A 20,113-nucleotide genomic window follows, 5' to 3' on the forward strand; every position below is an offset into this window, starting at 1 on the left:
TTCTGTTGCTACTGGGGGGTCTGTAGAAAACCCGCAAGAAAGTGACTGCTCCTTTCCAGTTTCTAACTTCCACCCATACTGACTCTGTAGATAAACCGTCCTCAACGACCTCCCTTTCTGCATCTGTGATACTATCCCTGATTAGCAATACCACTCCTCCACCTCTTTTACTTGCCCCCTAATTCCTTTTGAAGCATCTAACCCCTGGAGCATCCAATAACCATTCCTTGTTTTTTCCCTCCCTCTCCAGCTGCTTCATTTTCAATTGAATTTTTGCCACCTCTAGGGATTTTGATGGCGTTTCCAGCAAATTGAAATTCTGAGCCATTGCTGTAATTCTCTGTCCTTTCCTCATGGAAGGAGGCAGCTCCAACTCCACATTGTCTGTTAATTCTAGCAGCTTAGCTTTAATCATCTTTTGTAAAACCCCGAAAGTCACTTCTTCCATCCCCAGAAAGCTCTTGGTGACTGAAAGAGCCATTGCTATCCCAAGGTCCGTTTAAACCAATCAAATTCAACACCCGGAACAAAAGATACTAACACCTACCACTCACTGCCTTAGAGTCCAACAACCCTAATCCCAAATCGAACTACAGAACAAATCTCACAAAGAACCTCCAATCTGTTATGGATGAGGAGGCCAGACCCCCTCAAAACATTTCAAGAAAGTAGCCCAGACCCTAACCTTGCTAGCTGTTTTAAACAGGTGGATATTTCAGGATGGATGCAGCTGGCCCAAAACTATTTAAGCAAAACAAAATTCATTTGCAAGATCATTGAACGAAACACAAACAAAAGAGAACAGATTATAGAATAACTTGTCCAAAAACCCAACAGACTATCCCAACTTAATTATACTGTCCTAAATACTTGTAACAATCCCCATAAACAATCCCCTTGTCACAAAAGGTAAACTCAAATATAGGGCCTTATGGGAGAGAGAGTGATAGCAGAGGGACTCAGTATGGAACACCTTCTTCCATGTAGCTATTTCTTGGATCAGCAGTCTCAAGCTGACTGACAGTTTTCAGTGAACAGTCAGACTGCTAAAGATCAAACCAGAGAAAAGCTGAGCTGAGGGAGAACTGGCCACTCCCCCTTTCATTGTTCAACCACCTGATGAAGGAGCAGCGCTCTGAAAGCTAGTGCTTCCAAATAAACCTGTTGGACCTGGTATTATGTAATTACCAAATAAACCTGGTATTATGTAATTTTTAATCTCATTATACAAGTTTTTCTTGAAACTTAAAAGCCTTTTGCCTGAGGCAGTATCTGTTAGCTATAATCAAACTGGCCCTAAAACCCTTAAAACCTAAATTTTCAGAACCTGTATCTTTATGACCTGGAAAATAAAGACCAAGAACAACATAATCTTATTCAAGTAGCAGCATCATCATAAAATAAGCAGGCTGAACATCTTCAGCATCCTGTCTATTTGTGACTCCATTTTCAAGGAGCAATAAGTCCTAGATTCCCTTGTTCTATAGCACTTCCCAGGCCCTACTATTGACTGTGTAAGCCCAGCTCCTGGTTTGCCTTACCAAAATGCTACACCTTGCATTTATCTAAATTAAACTCCATCTGCCATTCCTAGTCCATTGGCCCAGTTGATCAAGATTTCTCTGCATTCCCAGATAACCTTCTTCACTGTCCACTGTACCATCAATGTTGGTGTCACCTGGAAACTTACTAACCATACCTCCTAAATTCTCATCCAACTCATTTATATAAACGATGAATAACGGTGGACTCAGCACCAATCCCTTTAGAACACCATTGGACACAGGCCTCCAGTCTGAAGAACAATCCTCTACTTTTACGCGTTTGACTTCTACTGTCAAGCCAATTTTATATCCAATTAGCTAGGTCTCCTTGGATGCCATGAGATTTAACTTTACTCAACAATCTACCATTTGTATAGAAGATCTTTAAAATTACACACCTATATGAGATCACATTGGACACTTATAACTTGGAGACCCCCTGTAAAACTGAACATTGTGGTGGTCTAACGGCAAATAAAGCACTAGGAGTCTGAAGGTAAAGAAAGGAAGATTCTCAAAACCATGTTTTGCAAAAACTAAATTTTTTTTTGCAAATAATTTCCTCACCTGTATTAAAACCAATCTCGTGGACCATTTTTTTCCAGGAATTGTACAGCATCAGAAATTTATATTTGGCACCATCTATCTTTACTGACACATCCCTAGGATCGGAGATTGCCATTTTAATTCTAGAAATGGGAATTCAATGTTAAAATATTAGGTAGACAACTCAGACAAGTCCAAACAAATAGAAAGTCAGTGTCAAAATGGAGTTACCTCTCTTGTGTAGTTTTCAGTTTCTGAAAGATAAAAACACAGATATGAATAAATTGATCATCTCAAGAGGACGTGTAAATAGACAATAGGCGTCTAACAGGCTCACTGAAAGGAACAGTAATTTTGGTTCACTTACTGCACAGGATCAAGGAAGGTGGTGGGTGGCTTTGTGGTATTGCTAAGCTAGTGATGGTAATACTCAGAGGATCTGTATTCACATCCGATCAGGGTGGTTGGTTAATTTTTTTTAAAAATCTAGTGATGACTATTTTTAATTTTCATAAAACCAATCTGCTTCACCACCTAAGTTGCTCTTTAGAGAAGGAAAATTGCTATCCTTACCCAGTTTAACCTGCATGTGACTCCAAACTCAGAGCAATGTGGCTAATTCTGAGATGGCCATTCAGTTATATCAAAATCACTAAAAAGACTTAAAGAATGAAACTGGATGGACTGCCTGGCATTGGCCTTGGTACCAATAACCACAAGGGCAAACACAGCCATGTTGGGTGTGCTAAAACTTCCTTATAACATCTGGAGGCTAATGCTAAAACTGAGAGAGCTATATATGGTCAAGTAACAGTCAGATATACCCATGGAATTGTATCTTACAGGTAGTGGGAGAAAGTGAGCACTGCAGATGCTGGAGATCAGAGTCGAGAGTGTGGTGCTGGAAAAGCACAGCAGGTCAGGCAGCATCCAAGGAGCAGGAGGATCGATGCTTTGGGCAAGCGTCCTTCATCAGGAATCAGCACTTCTGACCTGCTGTGCTCTTACAGATGGTATCCTCAACACTACAATCGTCATTCTTTCGTATGTCCTATCCCACTGGCCAGACAGACCCAGCATTGGTGGTGACACTATGGTATTCATATCACCAGGAAATTGTTCTCGGAATTGTCTCCAAGGACTCTGTACATCATGAAGTCTCATAGAGTCAAGCCAAATATGGACGACAAAACCTCCTGCAGAATACATACCAAACCACCTCAGTTGAAGAGTCCACACTCCTCCATGTTGAATGCCATTTTAAGGAAGCACTGAGGGTGGCAAAGACAGGGAATGTGCTCCCGGTGGGGAATTTCAATGTCCACCATCAAGAGTGGCTCAGCAGCAGTACTACTCATCAAGCTGGTCGGGTCCTAAAGGACATAGCTGCTAGGTTGGGCCTGCAACAGGTGGTGAAGAAACCATCAAGAGGGATAATCGTACTTCACCTCATCTTTAGCAATCTACTGGCTGGAGATGTATCTATCTATGACAATTTCACTAAGAGTGACCAACACACAGTACTTGTGAAGACAGCTTCCTGATTTCACATTGAGCCAACTTTGCATTGTGTTGTGGAGTACTATCTCTGTACTAAATATCTCAAACTCAAGACTGTGCATTCATGAAGTCCTGTGGGCCATGAACAGCAGCAGAATTGTACTCAAATACAATCAATCACCATTCTCATGAAATTGTGTTTCTCCCACTATTACCATCTAGCCAGGGGATCAGTCCTGATTCAATGCAGAGTGCAGGTGGTCATGCCAGGAGCAGCATCAAGCAAACCTAAAAATGAAGTCACCTTTTTGAAGGTGCCAAACAGGACTATTTGGGTGTCAAACAGCAGAAGCATCAAGCAATAGACACGGCTAAACAATCTCACAATGAAGAGATCAAATCTAAACTCCTCAATCCTAAGGGAACTTGCAGCTCCCCCTTACACCCTTCCCCAGTCCTGAAGAAGGGTTATACCTGAAATGTTGACTTCTCCACCTCCTGATGCTGCCTGGCTTGCTGTGTTCTTCCAGCCTCTTGTTTGTCTACACTGCAACTTATTGGTAACAGTGTGTACTATCTATAAGTTGCATTTCTGAAATTCATCAGGGTTGTTCAGACAGGACCTTCCAAACCCATGACTATTACCATCTAGAAGGACAAGGGCATGAGAGGGAGGTGGTGATGTGCTCATGCCATTTCCCCTCTAATCCATTCATCCTGACTTGGAAATTTATCTCCATTCCTTCAGTGTTGCTGAGTCAAAATCCTGGAACATCGTCCCTAACAGCACTGCTTGTGTGCCTACACCATCTGAAGTGCAGCAGTATAGTGTCAAGCTTTCTCTACACTTTCCCATCAAACACACCCAAGCAGCTCCACCACAGAGTTAGATATAGGATAAAGCTCTGTCTACATTGTCCTCATTCAGTACCTCCAAGATGGATGCAGATGATTTAGATGCAAAGTATCGGTCTCCACATTCTATGGTTTCGATATTTTTCTGCACCCTAGACAATGAGGCCCTACTGTAGTCATGCACTAGTAGAGATATTGTCTATTCAGTCCTGTCCAGTAGACCGGCACCCACAAGAAACTTCACCAAGACTGGTAGAAATGCCAAATGTGCTTTGGATTAAGTATATTTGTGTTGGCTAGTGAGAACAAAATAGTAATTTAACTTGAGGCAGTTCAGAGGAGGTTCACTAGATTGATCCCAGAGATGAGGGGTTTGTTGTATGAAAAGAGATTGAATAGTTTAGGCCTATACTTTCTGGACTTTAGAAGAATGAGGTTGAGGATCTAAAATCTGGATTTAGGCTGTTGTCAAGAGCAACCATTTTATGCATGATTGTACTAACTACAAAATGGCTTCTCAATGCAAGTAACATAAAGTAACATAATAAAATGGCTTCAGGCTGCAAATTAACACTATGTTTAAAATGGCTTCTCACCCTACTAAAGGCTGCACTCCTACCATGCTGAGCTAACTTAATCAAAGATAAAGCAGAACAATGGACCCTTCATAGTATGGAATTAACTAAGCTAGATAGGATATTACTAACCACCCTAACTAACCTTGAAATGCAAGTGGGAAGAGATAATGTGTGGTAAACAACTTTGATTCCTAGGAAATATCATTGGGTTACCCTGCTGTCCATTATGTCATTTTATTATACTTTATTGGATTTACTCTGCAATTAAGGCTGTACTATTTCTTAAGAAACATATAAAAAATGCCTTTGTTCCAAGTGAAGTTGTGCCATTTCTTCAAGAAACACAGAAGCCTTTAACCTCTATGTTGCTGGACAAACCTGTGCCCAGCCATTACTCATTAAAGTGTGAAATCTTGTTGTAGCGGACCGTACTTCTGTTGTTTATTTGACCGATCGTGGAACCGAAAGACCCCTCCCAGGGGGTTGAGATCTTCAAGGGCAGATCAAATTGAGGTATTCAAGATGATAAAAGTTGTAGATAAAATTGATGTGAAGTGGATGTTTCCTCTTGTGGGGCCTTCTAGGATGAGAGGTCATAATTTTAGGATAAGGGGGAGCAAATTTTAAACAGAGTTGAGGAGAAACTATTTCTCCCAAAGAGTTGTGAATCTGTAGAATTTGCTACCCCAAAGATGCTGGGACAGTGAGTAAATTTGAGGAGGAGTTAGACAGATTTTTAATTGGTAATGGGTTGAAGGGATGTGGTGACAAGGCAGGAAAATGTCGTGAGGAGCATATCAGCCATGACTGAATGGCAGAGCAGTCTTGATGGGCCAAATGGCATAATTCTGTTCCTATATCTTATGAACTCTAATGGACTTATGAATTTCAATATGAAACATTATTCATAGAATCTCTATAAGATGGAAACAGGCCATTTGGCCCAACAAGAGTAACCCACCCAGACTCATTCCCCTCCCCTATTACTCTACATTTACCCCTGACTAATGCACTAACCTACACATCCCTGAACAGTACAGGAAATTTAACATGGCTAATTCACCTAACCTCCACATCTTTGGATTGTGGGACAAAACCGGAGCACTTGGAGGAAACCCACACAGACACAGGGAGAATGTGCAAAGTCGCCCAAAGCTGGAACCAAGCCCGGGTGCCTGTCACTGTGAAGCAACAGTGCTAACCACTGAGCCACTGTGCAACCCCTTCAGGGAACATCTCTGGGACACCCGCATCAATCAACCCCATCGCCCCATGGCCCAACACTTCAACTCCCCCTCCCACTCTGCCAAGGACATGCAGGTCCTGGGCCTCCTCCACCGGTGCTCCCTCACCACCCGATGTCTGGAGGAAGAACGCCTCATCTTCCGCCTCGGAACACTTCAACCCCAGGGCATCAATGTGGACTTCACCAGTTTCCTCATTTCCCCTCCCCCCACCTTACCTCAGTTCCAACCTTCCAGCTCAACACTGTCCTCATGACCAGTCCTACCTGCCAATCTCCCTTCCCACCTATCCACTCCACCCTCCCCTCTGACCTATCACCTCCATCCCCAACCCCATTCACCTATTGTACTCTTTGCTACCTTCTCCCCAGTCCCACTCCCCCATGTATCTTTCCACCCTGAAGGCTTCCTGCCTCTATTCCTTTTGCCCGAAACATTGATTTTCCTGCTCCTCAGATGCTGCCTGACCTGCTGTGCTTTTCCAGCACCACTCTGATCTCAACTCTGGTTTCCAGCATCTGCAGTCCTCACTTTTGCCTCTTTGTTTGAATTTAGCAGACTGTTGAATTCATGCACTAATATAAAAGTTAGAAAGGATATTGCCAAATGTCAGCACTGCTCAAGAGCTCACAATGAACTGGTGCCTCAGCTCAGAACATGTCCTTCACTTTGCTCAGATGAAGCTGTAAATTCAAGAATTTTATAAAGTGCAACCGCAATGAAGTCCTAAACGGTTTTTCAGAAATATATGTGATTGCCCCTATGAGTGGTGTTTCTCCTGGTGAATGGCACACCAGGCTATCATGTAATCTATAGCCAAGTGTGGGGACAAATAGGGCATAGGCTGCCAACAAATAGGTGCAACTTCTTCCCTTTTCTACTGCAGGATTCCTGGAGTCAAGTGTTGGCAGGTGTGAGACATGAGTAATAATATTTTTCCTTTGTTCCACTCTCCCCTATGTAGATAACTCTAACTTCCAAATGGCATTTTCCTAATACCGTGAGAGGGCCAAGAGAGGGAAGCATCACCAGCATGCATCTGTGATCTCACAAGAACCAAGCAAATTCACAGTGATCAGCAGTAGTATTCAATGGTGGAGGTGATGTTGGGACAATGAATAGCTTACTTGGTATAAAATACTTAACCATTAAGAATAGTATGGCATCTTCCTGAATCAGATCTTCACTGACTGCTTGAATAGTGTCTGATAATGAGGTGGACTCGAAAGTCAATTGCATGATGATTTCTTCCAGCACAGTGAATCGCTGCCACGCATCGTTGTGGAGTTCCTGCATAATATTCTCTTCTTCCATTCTCAGGTACTCATGAAGATGTACAAAGACCCTCCCAATACTCTGCTCTGTCAGAGACACTTCATCCTACAGAAAGTAACCACAGCACACAGGGTTAAACCGAGGAGGGTGGGTGGTTGAGGGAGCAAGGGAAGGACAGAGAGGGAGAAAGAGAAAGCAAGGAGAAAAATGACAGTGGATCTTCTGGGGGTAAATTGCCCAATTGGATTCAGGATGGCACTCACCCAATTTTGATCAGTTTGGTGTCAATGCATGAACAAGTGCCTTCAATCACAGTCCTGCTATTGGGTGACCCATGTACCACACTGCTGTCTGACAGCCAAACAGAAGGCAAGTCAACTGTTCCTAGCCTCATGGAATGATTCTTCACGTCAAGTACACATGAAAGTTTTTGTCCATCTCTAATAATGTTATTACTAATAAAGAAAAGTGTTCAAAATATTGTTTTGAAAAGAACATTATTATAATGCCTTCTCATCCTAGGATGCTTACAGCAGAAATTAACAAACGAGAATGTAAATTCCTGACTCTATTACCTCTTTTGTGTCCCAGCCAATAGGTATCTGTCAATTCACGTGAATGAAAAGATTATCTTATCATGATCACTTTGCTTATAGTGTGTTTTTGCTGTGTACAAAGTGATAACTGTATTGGCTTCCATGACAGAATTGAGACATTACAAGATCAATTAATTATTGTTCATTCAGTAACTTAAAGTCTGAGGCATTTTGGGGTGATCATAAGGCATGAAAGGAGCTATATAATGCAAGCTTCTTTCAATGTTAAGTAAGGATCATAATCAAATTTTGCCATTTGCAGCTAAGTACTTGATATTCATTTTGTGATATAGTTACATGGGCATCAGCAATCCTACAGTTCCGGATTCATGCAATATTCATTCATTGCTAAATAACAAGTCATTATTTGATCATCAGGGCAACCAGTGAGCAAACAATTACAGTGGCAAAATTTAGTGGGTGTTGTCGGGGGAGGGGTGCGGGGGGGGTGCACGTGGGAGGGAAGCGGGGAAGGTGGTGGCCTACAAAAAGCTGAAGTAACTATTTTTGAGACAACATAATTAAACATACACACTTCAGCAGTGAGAATTAAAGGTTAAAATATAATCAAATTAAATACATGTCCTGAATCCACTTATACTGACATCCATTATAGAAACAGGAAGTGCTAGAGAATCTCAGTAGGTCTGGCAACATCAATGGAGAGAGACATAGAGTTAATGACTCAAGTCCAATATGATCTACTTTGGATTTACTTTTTGGTTTTATTTCAGATGCCCAACATCCACAGTACCTTGCTTTTACTGACACATGTAAGTTTTCATATATTGCATTGCTGCCTTTCACATATTCCTCTTTAGATTAGATTCCCTACAGTGTGAAAACAGGCCCTTCAGTCCAACCAGTCTACACTAACCCTCCGAAGAGTAACCCACCCAGCCCCATTCCCCTCTGACTAATTGACCTATGGCCAATTCCCCCTGACCTGCACATCTTTGGACTGTGGGAGGAAACCGGAGCACCCGGAGGAAACCCACACACACACAGGGAGAATGTGCAATCTCCACACAGTTACCTGAGGCTGGAATCAAACCTGGGACCCTGGTGCTGTGAGGCAGCAGTGCTAACCACTGAGCCACTGTGCCGCTTTTCTGTTAAAGCAACAGTTTTCACATATTTGTACATCAACATGATTGTTGCAAAGCTTCAAACCAGTAAATAATTTAATCTAGCCTGCCCAAATTGTAACAATGTGCATTTTGCTTATGCATATCCTATGAAAAGTATAGAACATTGAGAATTTACAATCAGATTAATCATATTCCATTTCCCATATAAAATAAGTCCATCCAAAAAATGTAAATGTTTAAATTCATTCTAATGCACAACATTCATTTTCCAAAGGTGATTATATCCAGATTATTTCCAAATGTGTGTGCTGGGGGAGTGGGGTGTTCAAGGCTGAAGGTTTGCTCCGTTAACCCAATTTTCTTGCATAGCCCTCTCAGTCATGTCCTTTGTCTCAAAATCCATAGCCTCTAATTTTCAGTTGCTTGCCATTATAATTCCTGGCCCATTCCTACTCTAACCTCTGTTCTAGGTCTCCTTCATCTCAACACAATTCAATGAAAGCTTGAGGTGCAGCATCTCATTTTTCAGTTAAACATTTTACAGCCTTCTGGACCCTCAGCAGTTTTAGACCATAACAGATGCTTCTTTCCTTCAGAAAAGTGGCTCAGTGGTTAGCATTGCTGCCTCACAGTGCCAGGGACTCAGGTCCAATTCCCACCTTGGGCAACTGTCTGTGTGGCGTTCGCATATTCTCCTGGTGTCTGTGCTGTTGTGCTCTTTCTTTCCACAATCCAAAGGATGTGCAGGCCAGGTGAATTGGCCATGCTAAATTGCCCATAGTGTTAGGTGCATTAGTCAGGGGAGATGGGTCTGGGTACTTTTCAGAGGGTCAGCGTGGACTTGTTGGGTTGAAGGGCCTGTTTCCACACTGTAGAGAATCTAATCTGAAAAAAGTAATTATTCTGCTGCTATCATTTATATCTCCACTGGACCCATCTTTTAACTCTTCGCTTTATTCTTTCCTGTCCTCTTTTGCCTTACAACATTAATCCTTCAGTCATTTAATCTTTTCTGCTTTCCTTCCTATTGCTGACCTTTGCTCCAATTCTTGTCCCTCCCCTACTGCCTGTTCCTCATTTCCCTGTCTTTATACTTGCTTAAAGCCTGTTAGGTCGCTACCCCCAAAAGAAAAAACATTTGGAATCAGCAGAAAAATGCACCAATGTCTCCCCTTTCTCTTACCAGAGTTATTTGGTTTGTATGGGGGCTAACCAGAACCAACAGGTCAACTTAACCCAGAACAAGTTCACACCTGAATATATAGCAGTCTTCAGATTTTCTGCTTCACCAGCAACAGGAAATATGATCTGGAGACTTGATGTAGAGGTACTGGTGTTGGACTAGGGTGGATAACATTAAAAATCAGACAACACCAGATTATAGTCCAACAGGTTCATTTGAAAGATCTGGAGACTGACTGCAGGACTCACTCACCCTGGAGATGATAGAGTCCTGAGGCTGTAAGCTAGCAGCCTGGAACAAAATGGGAGGTTGGGGAAGCTGGAAAGTGAGCCTAGGAAGCAGGCTGAGAGGTCGGGGTGGGGGGTGCATGCAGATGATAAAATCCAGGAATTGGGAACTGAGGCCCACAGGAGCCAGGAGCAGTGGAGACTGACAAAAGCTAGGGCTAGTGGAAACTGACAGAAGTCAGGGGCAACAGAAACTGACAGAAGCCAGAGGCAGTGGAGACTGACTGAGACAAGGAGAGCAGTAGTCAATAGCAGAGTTTTTTCAATTATAATGAAAGGTCCTGAAGTATTGATTCTGTATCTCCCTCCATAGATTCCGTCAGACTTGATGCTACTTTTTGCTTGTAATCTACATTTTGTAGTCTAAGTCACTACTTAACAATCAGGAGTTGGAATGATCACTAATTTCTTCATAAAACTGATGAATGAAATTGGCAGCACAAAGCAATTACTCATCAATCCATCCCCCAGACCGCTGTGCCCACTCCATGCTGCGATTTGTAAATATTAATTAAATATGACCCATGAAAAGAAGACTATGAAGCTGCAGAATATGAGTTTGATTGATAGAGTAACTCAGCAAAGCATGCAGGAAAATATAACACACTGGTCTTTGAGCCATGGTATCTGATTCATCATTGACACTTTGTGAGAGTTTGGCATGAATAGATCAGCCATTAATTACATTCTAGTCATTTCATAAGCTGGTCACAGCCATGTTCAATACTCACGCACCATCAACTGTGTCAGATTCTCCTCATAGTTGGACTTTATTACTTGGTGATGGATGAGCTTTCTTTTCAGCGATTCCAACATTGTAGTCAGTTCATGCTGAGAATAAAATACCTCTTAGTATCGCTTTCATTGATCTGCAAAATATAAATTACTAACCAAGGAATTCACATCAAGATTGCATACAGGGAATTGCAAGTCTTAATGGTTCGAGTTGTGTAGAAATTACATCATAGCCCTGTTATATGTATATTTGGAAAACTGAGTGGTCATGAGTGATATAGTCCCATATTCTTGTCTCTGATGAAAGTGATATTGTCAATGAATCAAATGGAATGGCAGACATGGGTGGGTGTAATGTAGTGGTATTATCACTGAACATTGTTACAAAAACCCAACTGGTCACTAAAATATGCCATCCCATCTAGTCTGATTTCCACATGACACTGAATCCATAGCAATATCGTTGACTCTGAAATAACCTAACAAGCCACTCATTTATATCCAGCTGCTACAAGGTTTGATTAAAAGGAATGAAACTGAATGAACTGGCCAGAAATGTGGAACTAATGATATATTGTCCTGTTGACCTTGCAAAATCTTATTTACGAACATCCCCGCAGCTTGGAGGGCTTTTCAACAGCTGACCAACATTGTCATTCTTACATAATAGTGCCTTACAGAAAATGTCCCAGGCACCACCATCACCATCCCTGTCCTTCTAATCAACCAACTTTATCTCAGCCCGCTTGGCACACCAGCCTCATTCCTGAAGGAGGACTTATGCCCGAAACGTCAATTCTCCTGCTCTTGGATGCTGCCTGGCCTGCTGTGTTTTTCCAGCACCACATTTTTCAACTCTGGTGTCCAGCATCTGCAGTCCTCACTTTCTTCTAATCAACCAGACATGCTAGCAAGGTAGAATATGTGGAGGTGCTGGTGTTGGGCTGAGGTGGACAAAGTCAAAAATCACAGGACACCGGGTTATAGTGTGATGTATTCTCTTTCACCTGGCTGCTTGAGGAAGAAGTGGAGGCTCCAAAAGTTTGCAGTTTCAAATACACCTGTGTCATGTGACTTTTGACAAGGTAGAATATAGTTGAGATGAAGTTGACCTTAGAATCCTCGACATTGACCCCAAAGCCCCAAGGAATCTTATTGTATCAGGTCACATATGGATGGGCAAGGAAACCACATGCTAATTATGGCCGACCATCATCACTGGTGAATCCACAATCCTCCATGTTGACCACGGCTTGGATGATACATTGAACCTGACAAGGGCATAGATTGTACTCTGGATGAGGATTTCAATGCTCCTCTCCAAGAGTGGCTCTGTATCTCCACTGTTGACTGAATTTGTCGAGTCCTAAAGGACATCGCTTCTAGTTTGGGACTGCGACATGCGGTGAAGGAACCAACAAGTGGGAAAGATGTACTTACATACAAATTTATGAATTAGGAACAGGACTAGGCTGCTCATTCCCTCAGACCTGCTTCACTAGTCAATATGGTCATTGCTCAACTGATTACTTCACATTCACACCTATTTTCAAATAATCTTTAGATTATTAGACATTAGACATCAAAAACTGATCTACTTCTGCCATAAAATAATCAGTGACTCTTTCCACTGCCTTTCAAGGAAGAGAGTTCCAACAAGTTATGACTGTCGAGAGAAAAAACAATTCCCATCAACTCTATTTTCAATGAGCAACTCATTATTTTTAGACAGTGGGCCCTAGTTCTAGAATGCCCCATAAGACGAAATATCTTTTCCAAATTCACCCTGTCAAAACTTCTCAGAATCTTTTATATTTCATTCAAGCCACCTCTTAACCTCTTAACTCCTGTGGATACAACTCCATTCCCAAACTGTTCCAGAAATCCACTTTTATCCTGTTACTTTTATCCTTTCTAGTGTAGATGAAAAATTCATCTGCCATTTCCTTATTTTCCATTATTAATTCTTTAGTCTCTTATTTGCTGCAATAAACTTTAATATGCCAATTTATCAAATATCTTTTGGAAATCCAAGTACATTGCATCCATTGGTTTTCTTTTATTCATAGTATATGTTACCTCCTTGAAGAACTCAAAAAAATTGGTTATCCATGAATTCCCTTTCACAAAACCATGTTGCCTCTGCCTGGTAACATTGACATTTTTAAAGTATCCAGCTTTAGTAATCGCTTGACCTCACCAATTTGCCTGTCACAAATATCTCCATCCATGACAATATCAGTGGAACTGACAATTGCACAATTCTTTTGGATACAATTCTTTTGGATCTTCACATCGAGGACACCCTCTGTTGTGTTGTGTGGCACTTCCAATGTGCATGGATAGATTTTGAACAGACATAACTCAAGAGTGGGCATCTATGAGGGGCTGTGGACCATCAGCAGTAGCAACTGCAACCTGTAACTCTATGACCTGGTGTATCTCCTTCTCTGCCATTACATCAAGCTGGGAGATCAACCCTAGTTCAATGAAGAATGCAGGAAGACATACCAGGTATAGTTAAAAATGAGCTGTCAACCTGATACCAAAACAGCATGAGCAGCAAATGACAGGCAGAGCTAAGCAATGCCACAATCAACAGATCAGATCTAAACAGTTCTGCCGCATTGCAGCCATGAATGGTGGTAGTCACTAAAGCAATCACTGGAAGAGGAAACTCCAAAAACATCCTATCCTTAATGATAGGGGAGCACAGCCAATTAGCATACGACAACTAGAAATGTTGAGTTGATGATCAGAGATGCCAATCTGATTCACTCTATTCAATTGAGGTGTATGAGAGGCATGGACAGAGTCAATAGCCAGAGACTTTTCCCCAGGGCAGGACTGGCTGGCACGAGGGGTCATAATTTTAAGAAATTAGGAGGAAGGTATAGCGGAGATGTCAGAAGTAGGTTCTTTACATAGAGTATTTTGAATGCCTGGAATGCTTTGCTAGTGGTGGTGTTGGAAGCAAAGTCATTAGGGACATTTAAGCGACTGCTGGACATGTACATGGACAGCAGTGAATTGAGGAGTGTGTAGGTTAGGTTATTTTAGTTTACATTAGGATCAATCCTCGGTACAACATTGTGGGCCAAAGGGCTTGTTCTGTGCTTTGCTTTTCTATGTTCTCTGTTCTATGTTCAATATCTAGAAATAGCTAAAGGCACTGAATACTGCAATAGGCTCCTCCTTCGCAGCTGCCCCAAGGCCCAATGATCGCTGTGGGCTGCCAAGGCGCATTGCAAATCCTTGCAGCAGAACCAGCGAATTATGGGGGACAGGCCGTTAATTAGGGAGGCATGAAAGTGCCAGCTGGAGGTCACCAAACTGGTGAAGCAAAGGCACAAGCCCATTAGAAAGAATATAACAGAGAAAGAAAGGAAAGAAACTGACGTAGCAAAAGAAACTCTCAAAAGAAAGTGAAGACAAGGAAGATAGAAAGACAAAGAGACAGCAGCACGAATACCTGTGTGTGAGATAAACGAGTGGAGAAGAATGCAGGCCAGCAAAAAAACTGCAGTGCTTCAGGAAATACAACCGTTAGCAGGCAGCCCATACTCAGGGAGATGAAGGAGAGAGGAGCCTACTCTCTGTTCCAGCCAGAATAAATCAGCCAGAGCAGTACTATCAATCACCTCTTCTCCAAGGTTCTGCAGAAGATGCATTTGGATGAGGAGGTGAAGTGTGAGCTCAGCAAGGTGGGCAGTGAGAGTGAAGCACAGCACATCAAACTTGAGGGCAAGACCGATGACTGGGGGGAGGGGTGTACTATGAGGCACGGTGAGCAACAGCATCACATCTATTGCGAAGAGCCCCCTCCCCCCCAACCTCCCATATATGGCTGCTGCAAACTCAATCACAAATGGGACAGCATAAGTAATCCCAGGACAGAGTCTGACATCAACTGTTGAGAGATTGAGAGGTAGAGAGAGAAGACTGACCACCCCAAATAATAAAGCCCATTTGAAAGAAAAAAGAAGCAATAGGATCTGACAACATTCTGACAACAGTACAAAAGAAGTGTGCTCTAAATGCTGTGCCCTTTCACCACCTGTTCCAGTACAAAGATAGCACTGGTATCGACATAGTAATTCAGTCTTATCCAATTATATCCTGTCCACAAAATAAGCAGGACAAATCCAGCAAGGCCAATTCCAGTTCCATTAGTCTACTCCCACTTGTCAGCAAAGGGATGCAGGTGTCGTCAACAGTGCTATCAAGCAGCACTTAGTCAATAATAACCTGTTCATTGATGGTCAACTCGGGAACGACAGTGCTACTCAACTCCTGGTGTTGATACAATTCTTGACCAAATATAGACCAAACAGCTGAACTCCAGAGGGGAAGGGAAGGTAGGGAAGGTGACTGCAGTATCAAAACGGGGAACTTAAGGAATCAGAGGAAACCTCTCTACTCCTAGCACTGCTTCCCTTTCTTGTCCTGAATTGGAAAAGTTTATCGATTTTGTTTCCAAATTCCACCTCATTCACACCTTCACCTGCCCCATCTCTGACTCTTCCCTTCCCTTCCTCGACATCTCTGTTTTCAATTCTGGGCTGAAGTAATCTAAAAAAAAATGTTTTGGGGACCTGGGTTCAAATCCCACTATGGTTGATGGTGGAATTTGAATTCAATAAAGAAAATGTGGAATTAAGAATCTTCTGCTGACTAGGAAACCATTGGTGATTGTCGAAAAACCCATCTGGTTCACTAATGTGCCTTGGGGATGGAAATCACCATCCTCACCGACATGTGACTCCGGCTCGAAAGCTATGTGGTTGACTCTCAATTGCCCTCTGAAATGATCATTCAGTTGTATCAATCATGACGATGCCTCAAAAAAATGAAACTGAATGGGTCACCCAGCATTGACCTAGACAACAGAAAAGACACAAGAGTGTGGTACCACACTCACAACTCTGATCTCCAGCATCTGCAGTCCTCACGTTCTCCTAACAGAAATGACACGACAGAAACAGCTCTGTCAACCCTGCAAAGTACTCTTAACAACATTTGGGGGATAATACCAGAATTAGGAGATCTGTCTCACAGACTACTCAGTCAATAGCTTGGCATAATCATACTTAAAGACAATGCCCCTGACAGCACCAACATCATCCCTGGTATGTCCTATTCCACCAGCACAACAGACTCAGCAGAGTTGGTGGCCCACCAGCATACATTTGGGTGTGTTCAACATTGATTTTTGACCCTATCAGCTCCTGACCTCATTACAGCCTTGGTTCGAACATGGAAAAAAAAGAGTTGATTTCCACAGATGAATAAAAGTGACAGCTTTTGACATCAAGGCTGCATTCGACCGAGTATGGCATCAAGGAGCCCTAGCAAAACTGGAATTAATGGGGGCAAACTCTCCTCAGGTTAGAATTAAACCTGGCAGATTGGAAAATAGTTGTGGATGTTGGAAATCAGTCACTTCAGCTCCAAGACATCTCTCTGCAGGAGCTCCTCAGGTAATGTTCTAGGCTCAACAATGTTCAGCTGCTTTATCAATGACCTTCCCTCCATCATAAGGTCAGAAGTGGAGACATTTGCTAATGATTATACAATGTTCAGCACCAGTCACAACTCCTCAGATACTGAAGCATTTTATATTCAAATGCAACAAAATCTGGACAATATCCAACATGGGCTAACAAGTGGCAAATTACATTCATGTCACATAAATGCCAGGTTATGACCATTACCAGTAAGAGACTATCTGACCACTGCCCCTTAACATTCAATAGTGTTACCATCACTGAATCCCCCACTATCAACAACCTGATGGATACTATTGACCAGAACTTCAATTGGACTCACCACATAAACACAATGGCTATAAGAGCAGGCCTGAGGCTAGGAATACTGCGGCACGTAACTGGCCTTCATCAGTTAGGGCACTGAGTATAGAAGTTGGGAAGTTTTGTTGCAGTTGTACAGAACATTGGTGAGGCTGCAATTGGAGTATCGTGTTCAGTTTTGGTCATCTGGCTATAGGAAATCAACAGGTAATAATGCAGAAAAAAAAATACAAGAATGTTGCCAGGGCTCAAGGGTCTGAGTTATAGGGAGAGGTTGAACAAGCTAGGTCTTTTTTCTTTAGAGCACAGGAGACCAAGGGAGGATCTTATAGAAGGATATACGATCATGAGAGGTATGGATAGGATGAATGTACTCAGTCTTTTTCCTAGGGTCGGGGAATCATGGATCAGAGGGCAGCAGTTTAAGATAAGAGGGGAAAAAATAAAAGAGAACCTGAGGGGCATCTGTTTTACACAGAGGGTGGAATGCATATGGAATTAGCTGCCAGCAGAAATAGTAGAGGCGGGTACAACATTAACAACATCTAAAAGGCATTTGAACAAATACATAGATAAGAAATGTTTAGAAAAATATGGGCCAAGTGCAGGGAAGTGAGGTTAGCTTTGATGGACATTTTGGTCGACATGGTTCAGAAATTAGCTCTGCAGTAGGAGACAGAGAGTAGGGAAAATAGGCAAGTTCTCTAATTGACAGCATGAGACTGTTGGTGTACTACAATGATCTTAGTCTGAATTGAATGAAAATTTTGAAGAAAGATTGATAAGTTAGATGAATGGGAGAAACTGTGCACAATGGAAAGGGTTCAAACATCTCCTTTTGACTTAACGAAGATAGTCAGAGTATGTTCTAAATGGCGAAAACTCAGAATCTAGAGAAATGGGAGTCATTGATAATTAAAATATCAAGCTCAGACATCACAAACAAATCAGAGCATTGTGAGATTTTAAACTGGATATTGTGCTTCTGTCTATTGACTTGAGACTCAGTCCTGACTTTATCTCTGTGAAGTCACAACACAATTGTGTGTGGTTCAGACAATGACTTATCTGAAGTTGTGAGGGAAGATATCCACCTGGTAACTCTGTAGTCCCAGTCTGAACCATCAGGATTGATGGCCACTTCTGGGTTCAAAGTCAAGCCCGACCTGAGCAATTGAATGGGCAAATCTGGCATTCAAGCAAAGTGGAAGCACCTTGCTGGCACCACTCAGGCAGGTGAGTCTAACTGGAGATGGCTTGGGACAGGGATGGGGGAGGGGAGGTTGGGGCTGCTCACTCTGGGGCACAGGAGACATGAACAAGCTGGATCCCATCTCAAGCCCAGATGCAGCTTAACAAGGTAACAGTGATGGAGAGAGCTGTTGAAGTACCTCAACTGGTCCAAGGCTGGATGGATACTCAACACCTACCTGTCAGGATAAGACTAACAGAGAGCATGTTTTGTACATGGTATCCTCTACCTTTCCTCACATGTTATGCACCTTCTGCCTGCCAACTCCTGCCTTCTACAGGAATGGGAAGGATGTCTTTGGTAATTGAAGAAAGTGAGGACTACAGATGCTGGAGATCAGAGTCAAAAGTGTGTTGCTGGAAAAGCACAGCAGGTCAGGCAGCAGGTCAGAGGAGCAGAAGAATCAATGTTTTAGGCATAAGCCTTACATCAGGGACTGATGAAGTTAACTGAAGGCCTGACGGAGCTACCATGCAATGGGGTTTTGTTACAAATCGATGATCATATTACAGAATGGCAAAATAGAGTCAGGAAGCATGCCTGTTCAGGGCTGAACCATTACATCAAATCCTCTTCTTGCCCTGGTGCCATACCCCACATTAAATTATCTTCTTGCCCTGGTGTAATACCCCGTATCAAATTCTCTTTCTACCCTGGTAACGTACTCCTGAAAGATATACAATCCTCTTCATGAACCAAACTCTCCCCCTTTCAGTTCTAAATGGCCACTCCTTATCTGGAGACTGTGCCCCTAAGTTTGGACTCTTAAGGTATGGGAAACAGCTTCTCAATATCTATCCTGTCAAATTTTCTATGAATGTCATCTATTTCGATGAGGTGAGATCACTGCTCTTCTAAATTCCAGAGTTTATATGTCCATTCTCCTCATGGATAGCCTTCTCCTAACAGCTATAAACCTGATGAACCATTGTTGAACTCACTGTAGGAAGGCAAAGTCTTCCTCAGCTAAGGAGAGTGGAGATATACATAGTATTCCAGTGGAGTCTCATCAAAGTAGTCTACAATCATACAAAATGAAACAGGCCAATCAGCAGACCATTTCTATCCTTATTTTATGCTTCACCTAAGCTTTTTCTGCTTTTTAATTCATTCATGGGATGTGGGCATTACTGGCTATGCCAAAATCGCCCTGAGGACTGTTAAAAGTCAATGACACATTGCTGTTGGTCTGGATTCACAAATAGGTCAGGCATAAGATTTCCTTCCCTAATAAACCAATTGGTTAAAAATCACAACACAACAGGCTATAGTCCAACAGGTTTATTTGGAAGCACTAGCTTTTGAAGCGCTTCTCCTTCATCTGGTGATTGTGGAAAATAACATTGTAAGACACAGAATTTATGGAAAAGGTTTACTGCATGAATCCATGTAAGATTCTGTAAATCCATTTTTTAGATTAGAATCAGTCTGACCATTGTGGCACAGACAGCCTCACAGAGAGAAGCGAACACCTTCAATAAATTATCTGAGCCAACATGTAGCTTTAGGGTGCAGGACCTGGAGTGTAGGGAGGTTAGGAATATGGCATCAATCTTAAAGGAGGGTGCCTGTAAACAGAAGAGTGGCTTGAAGTGTGTATACTTTAATGCCAGAAGT

At 42.3% G+C, this 20,113-nt stretch overlaps 1 protein-coding gene across 1 annotated transcript in view; it reads right to left on the reverse strand.

Moving 5' to 3' along the window:
- LOC140465533 (nuclear factor 7, brain-like) overlaps positions 1 to 20,113 on the reverse strand; it is a 47,667-nt gene that overhangs the window by 13,247 nt on the left and 14,307 nt on the right. Inside the window, exons 2-4 of the mRNA XM_072561072.1 lie at positions 7,414 to 7,647; positions 2,322 to 2,344; positions 2,112 to 2,233 (exon numbers count right to left, since the gene is read on the reverse strand). Coding sequence (XP_072417173.1) covers positions 2,112 to 2,233; positions 2,322 to 2,344; positions 7,414 to 7,647 — 379 coding nt within the window. The remainder of the gene's footprint in view (positions 1 to 2,111; positions 2,234 to 2,321; positions 2,345 to 7,413; positions 7,648 to 20,113) is intronic.

This window comes from Chiloscyllium punctatum, chromosome 42 (assembly GCF_047496795.1).
Source record: "Chiloscyllium punctatum isolate Juve2018m chromosome 42, sChiPun1.3, whole genome shotgun sequence".
Classification (NCBI taxonomy): Eukaryota; Metazoa; Chordata; class Chondrichthyes; order Orectolobiformes; family Hemiscylliidae; genus Chiloscyllium; species Chiloscyllium punctatum.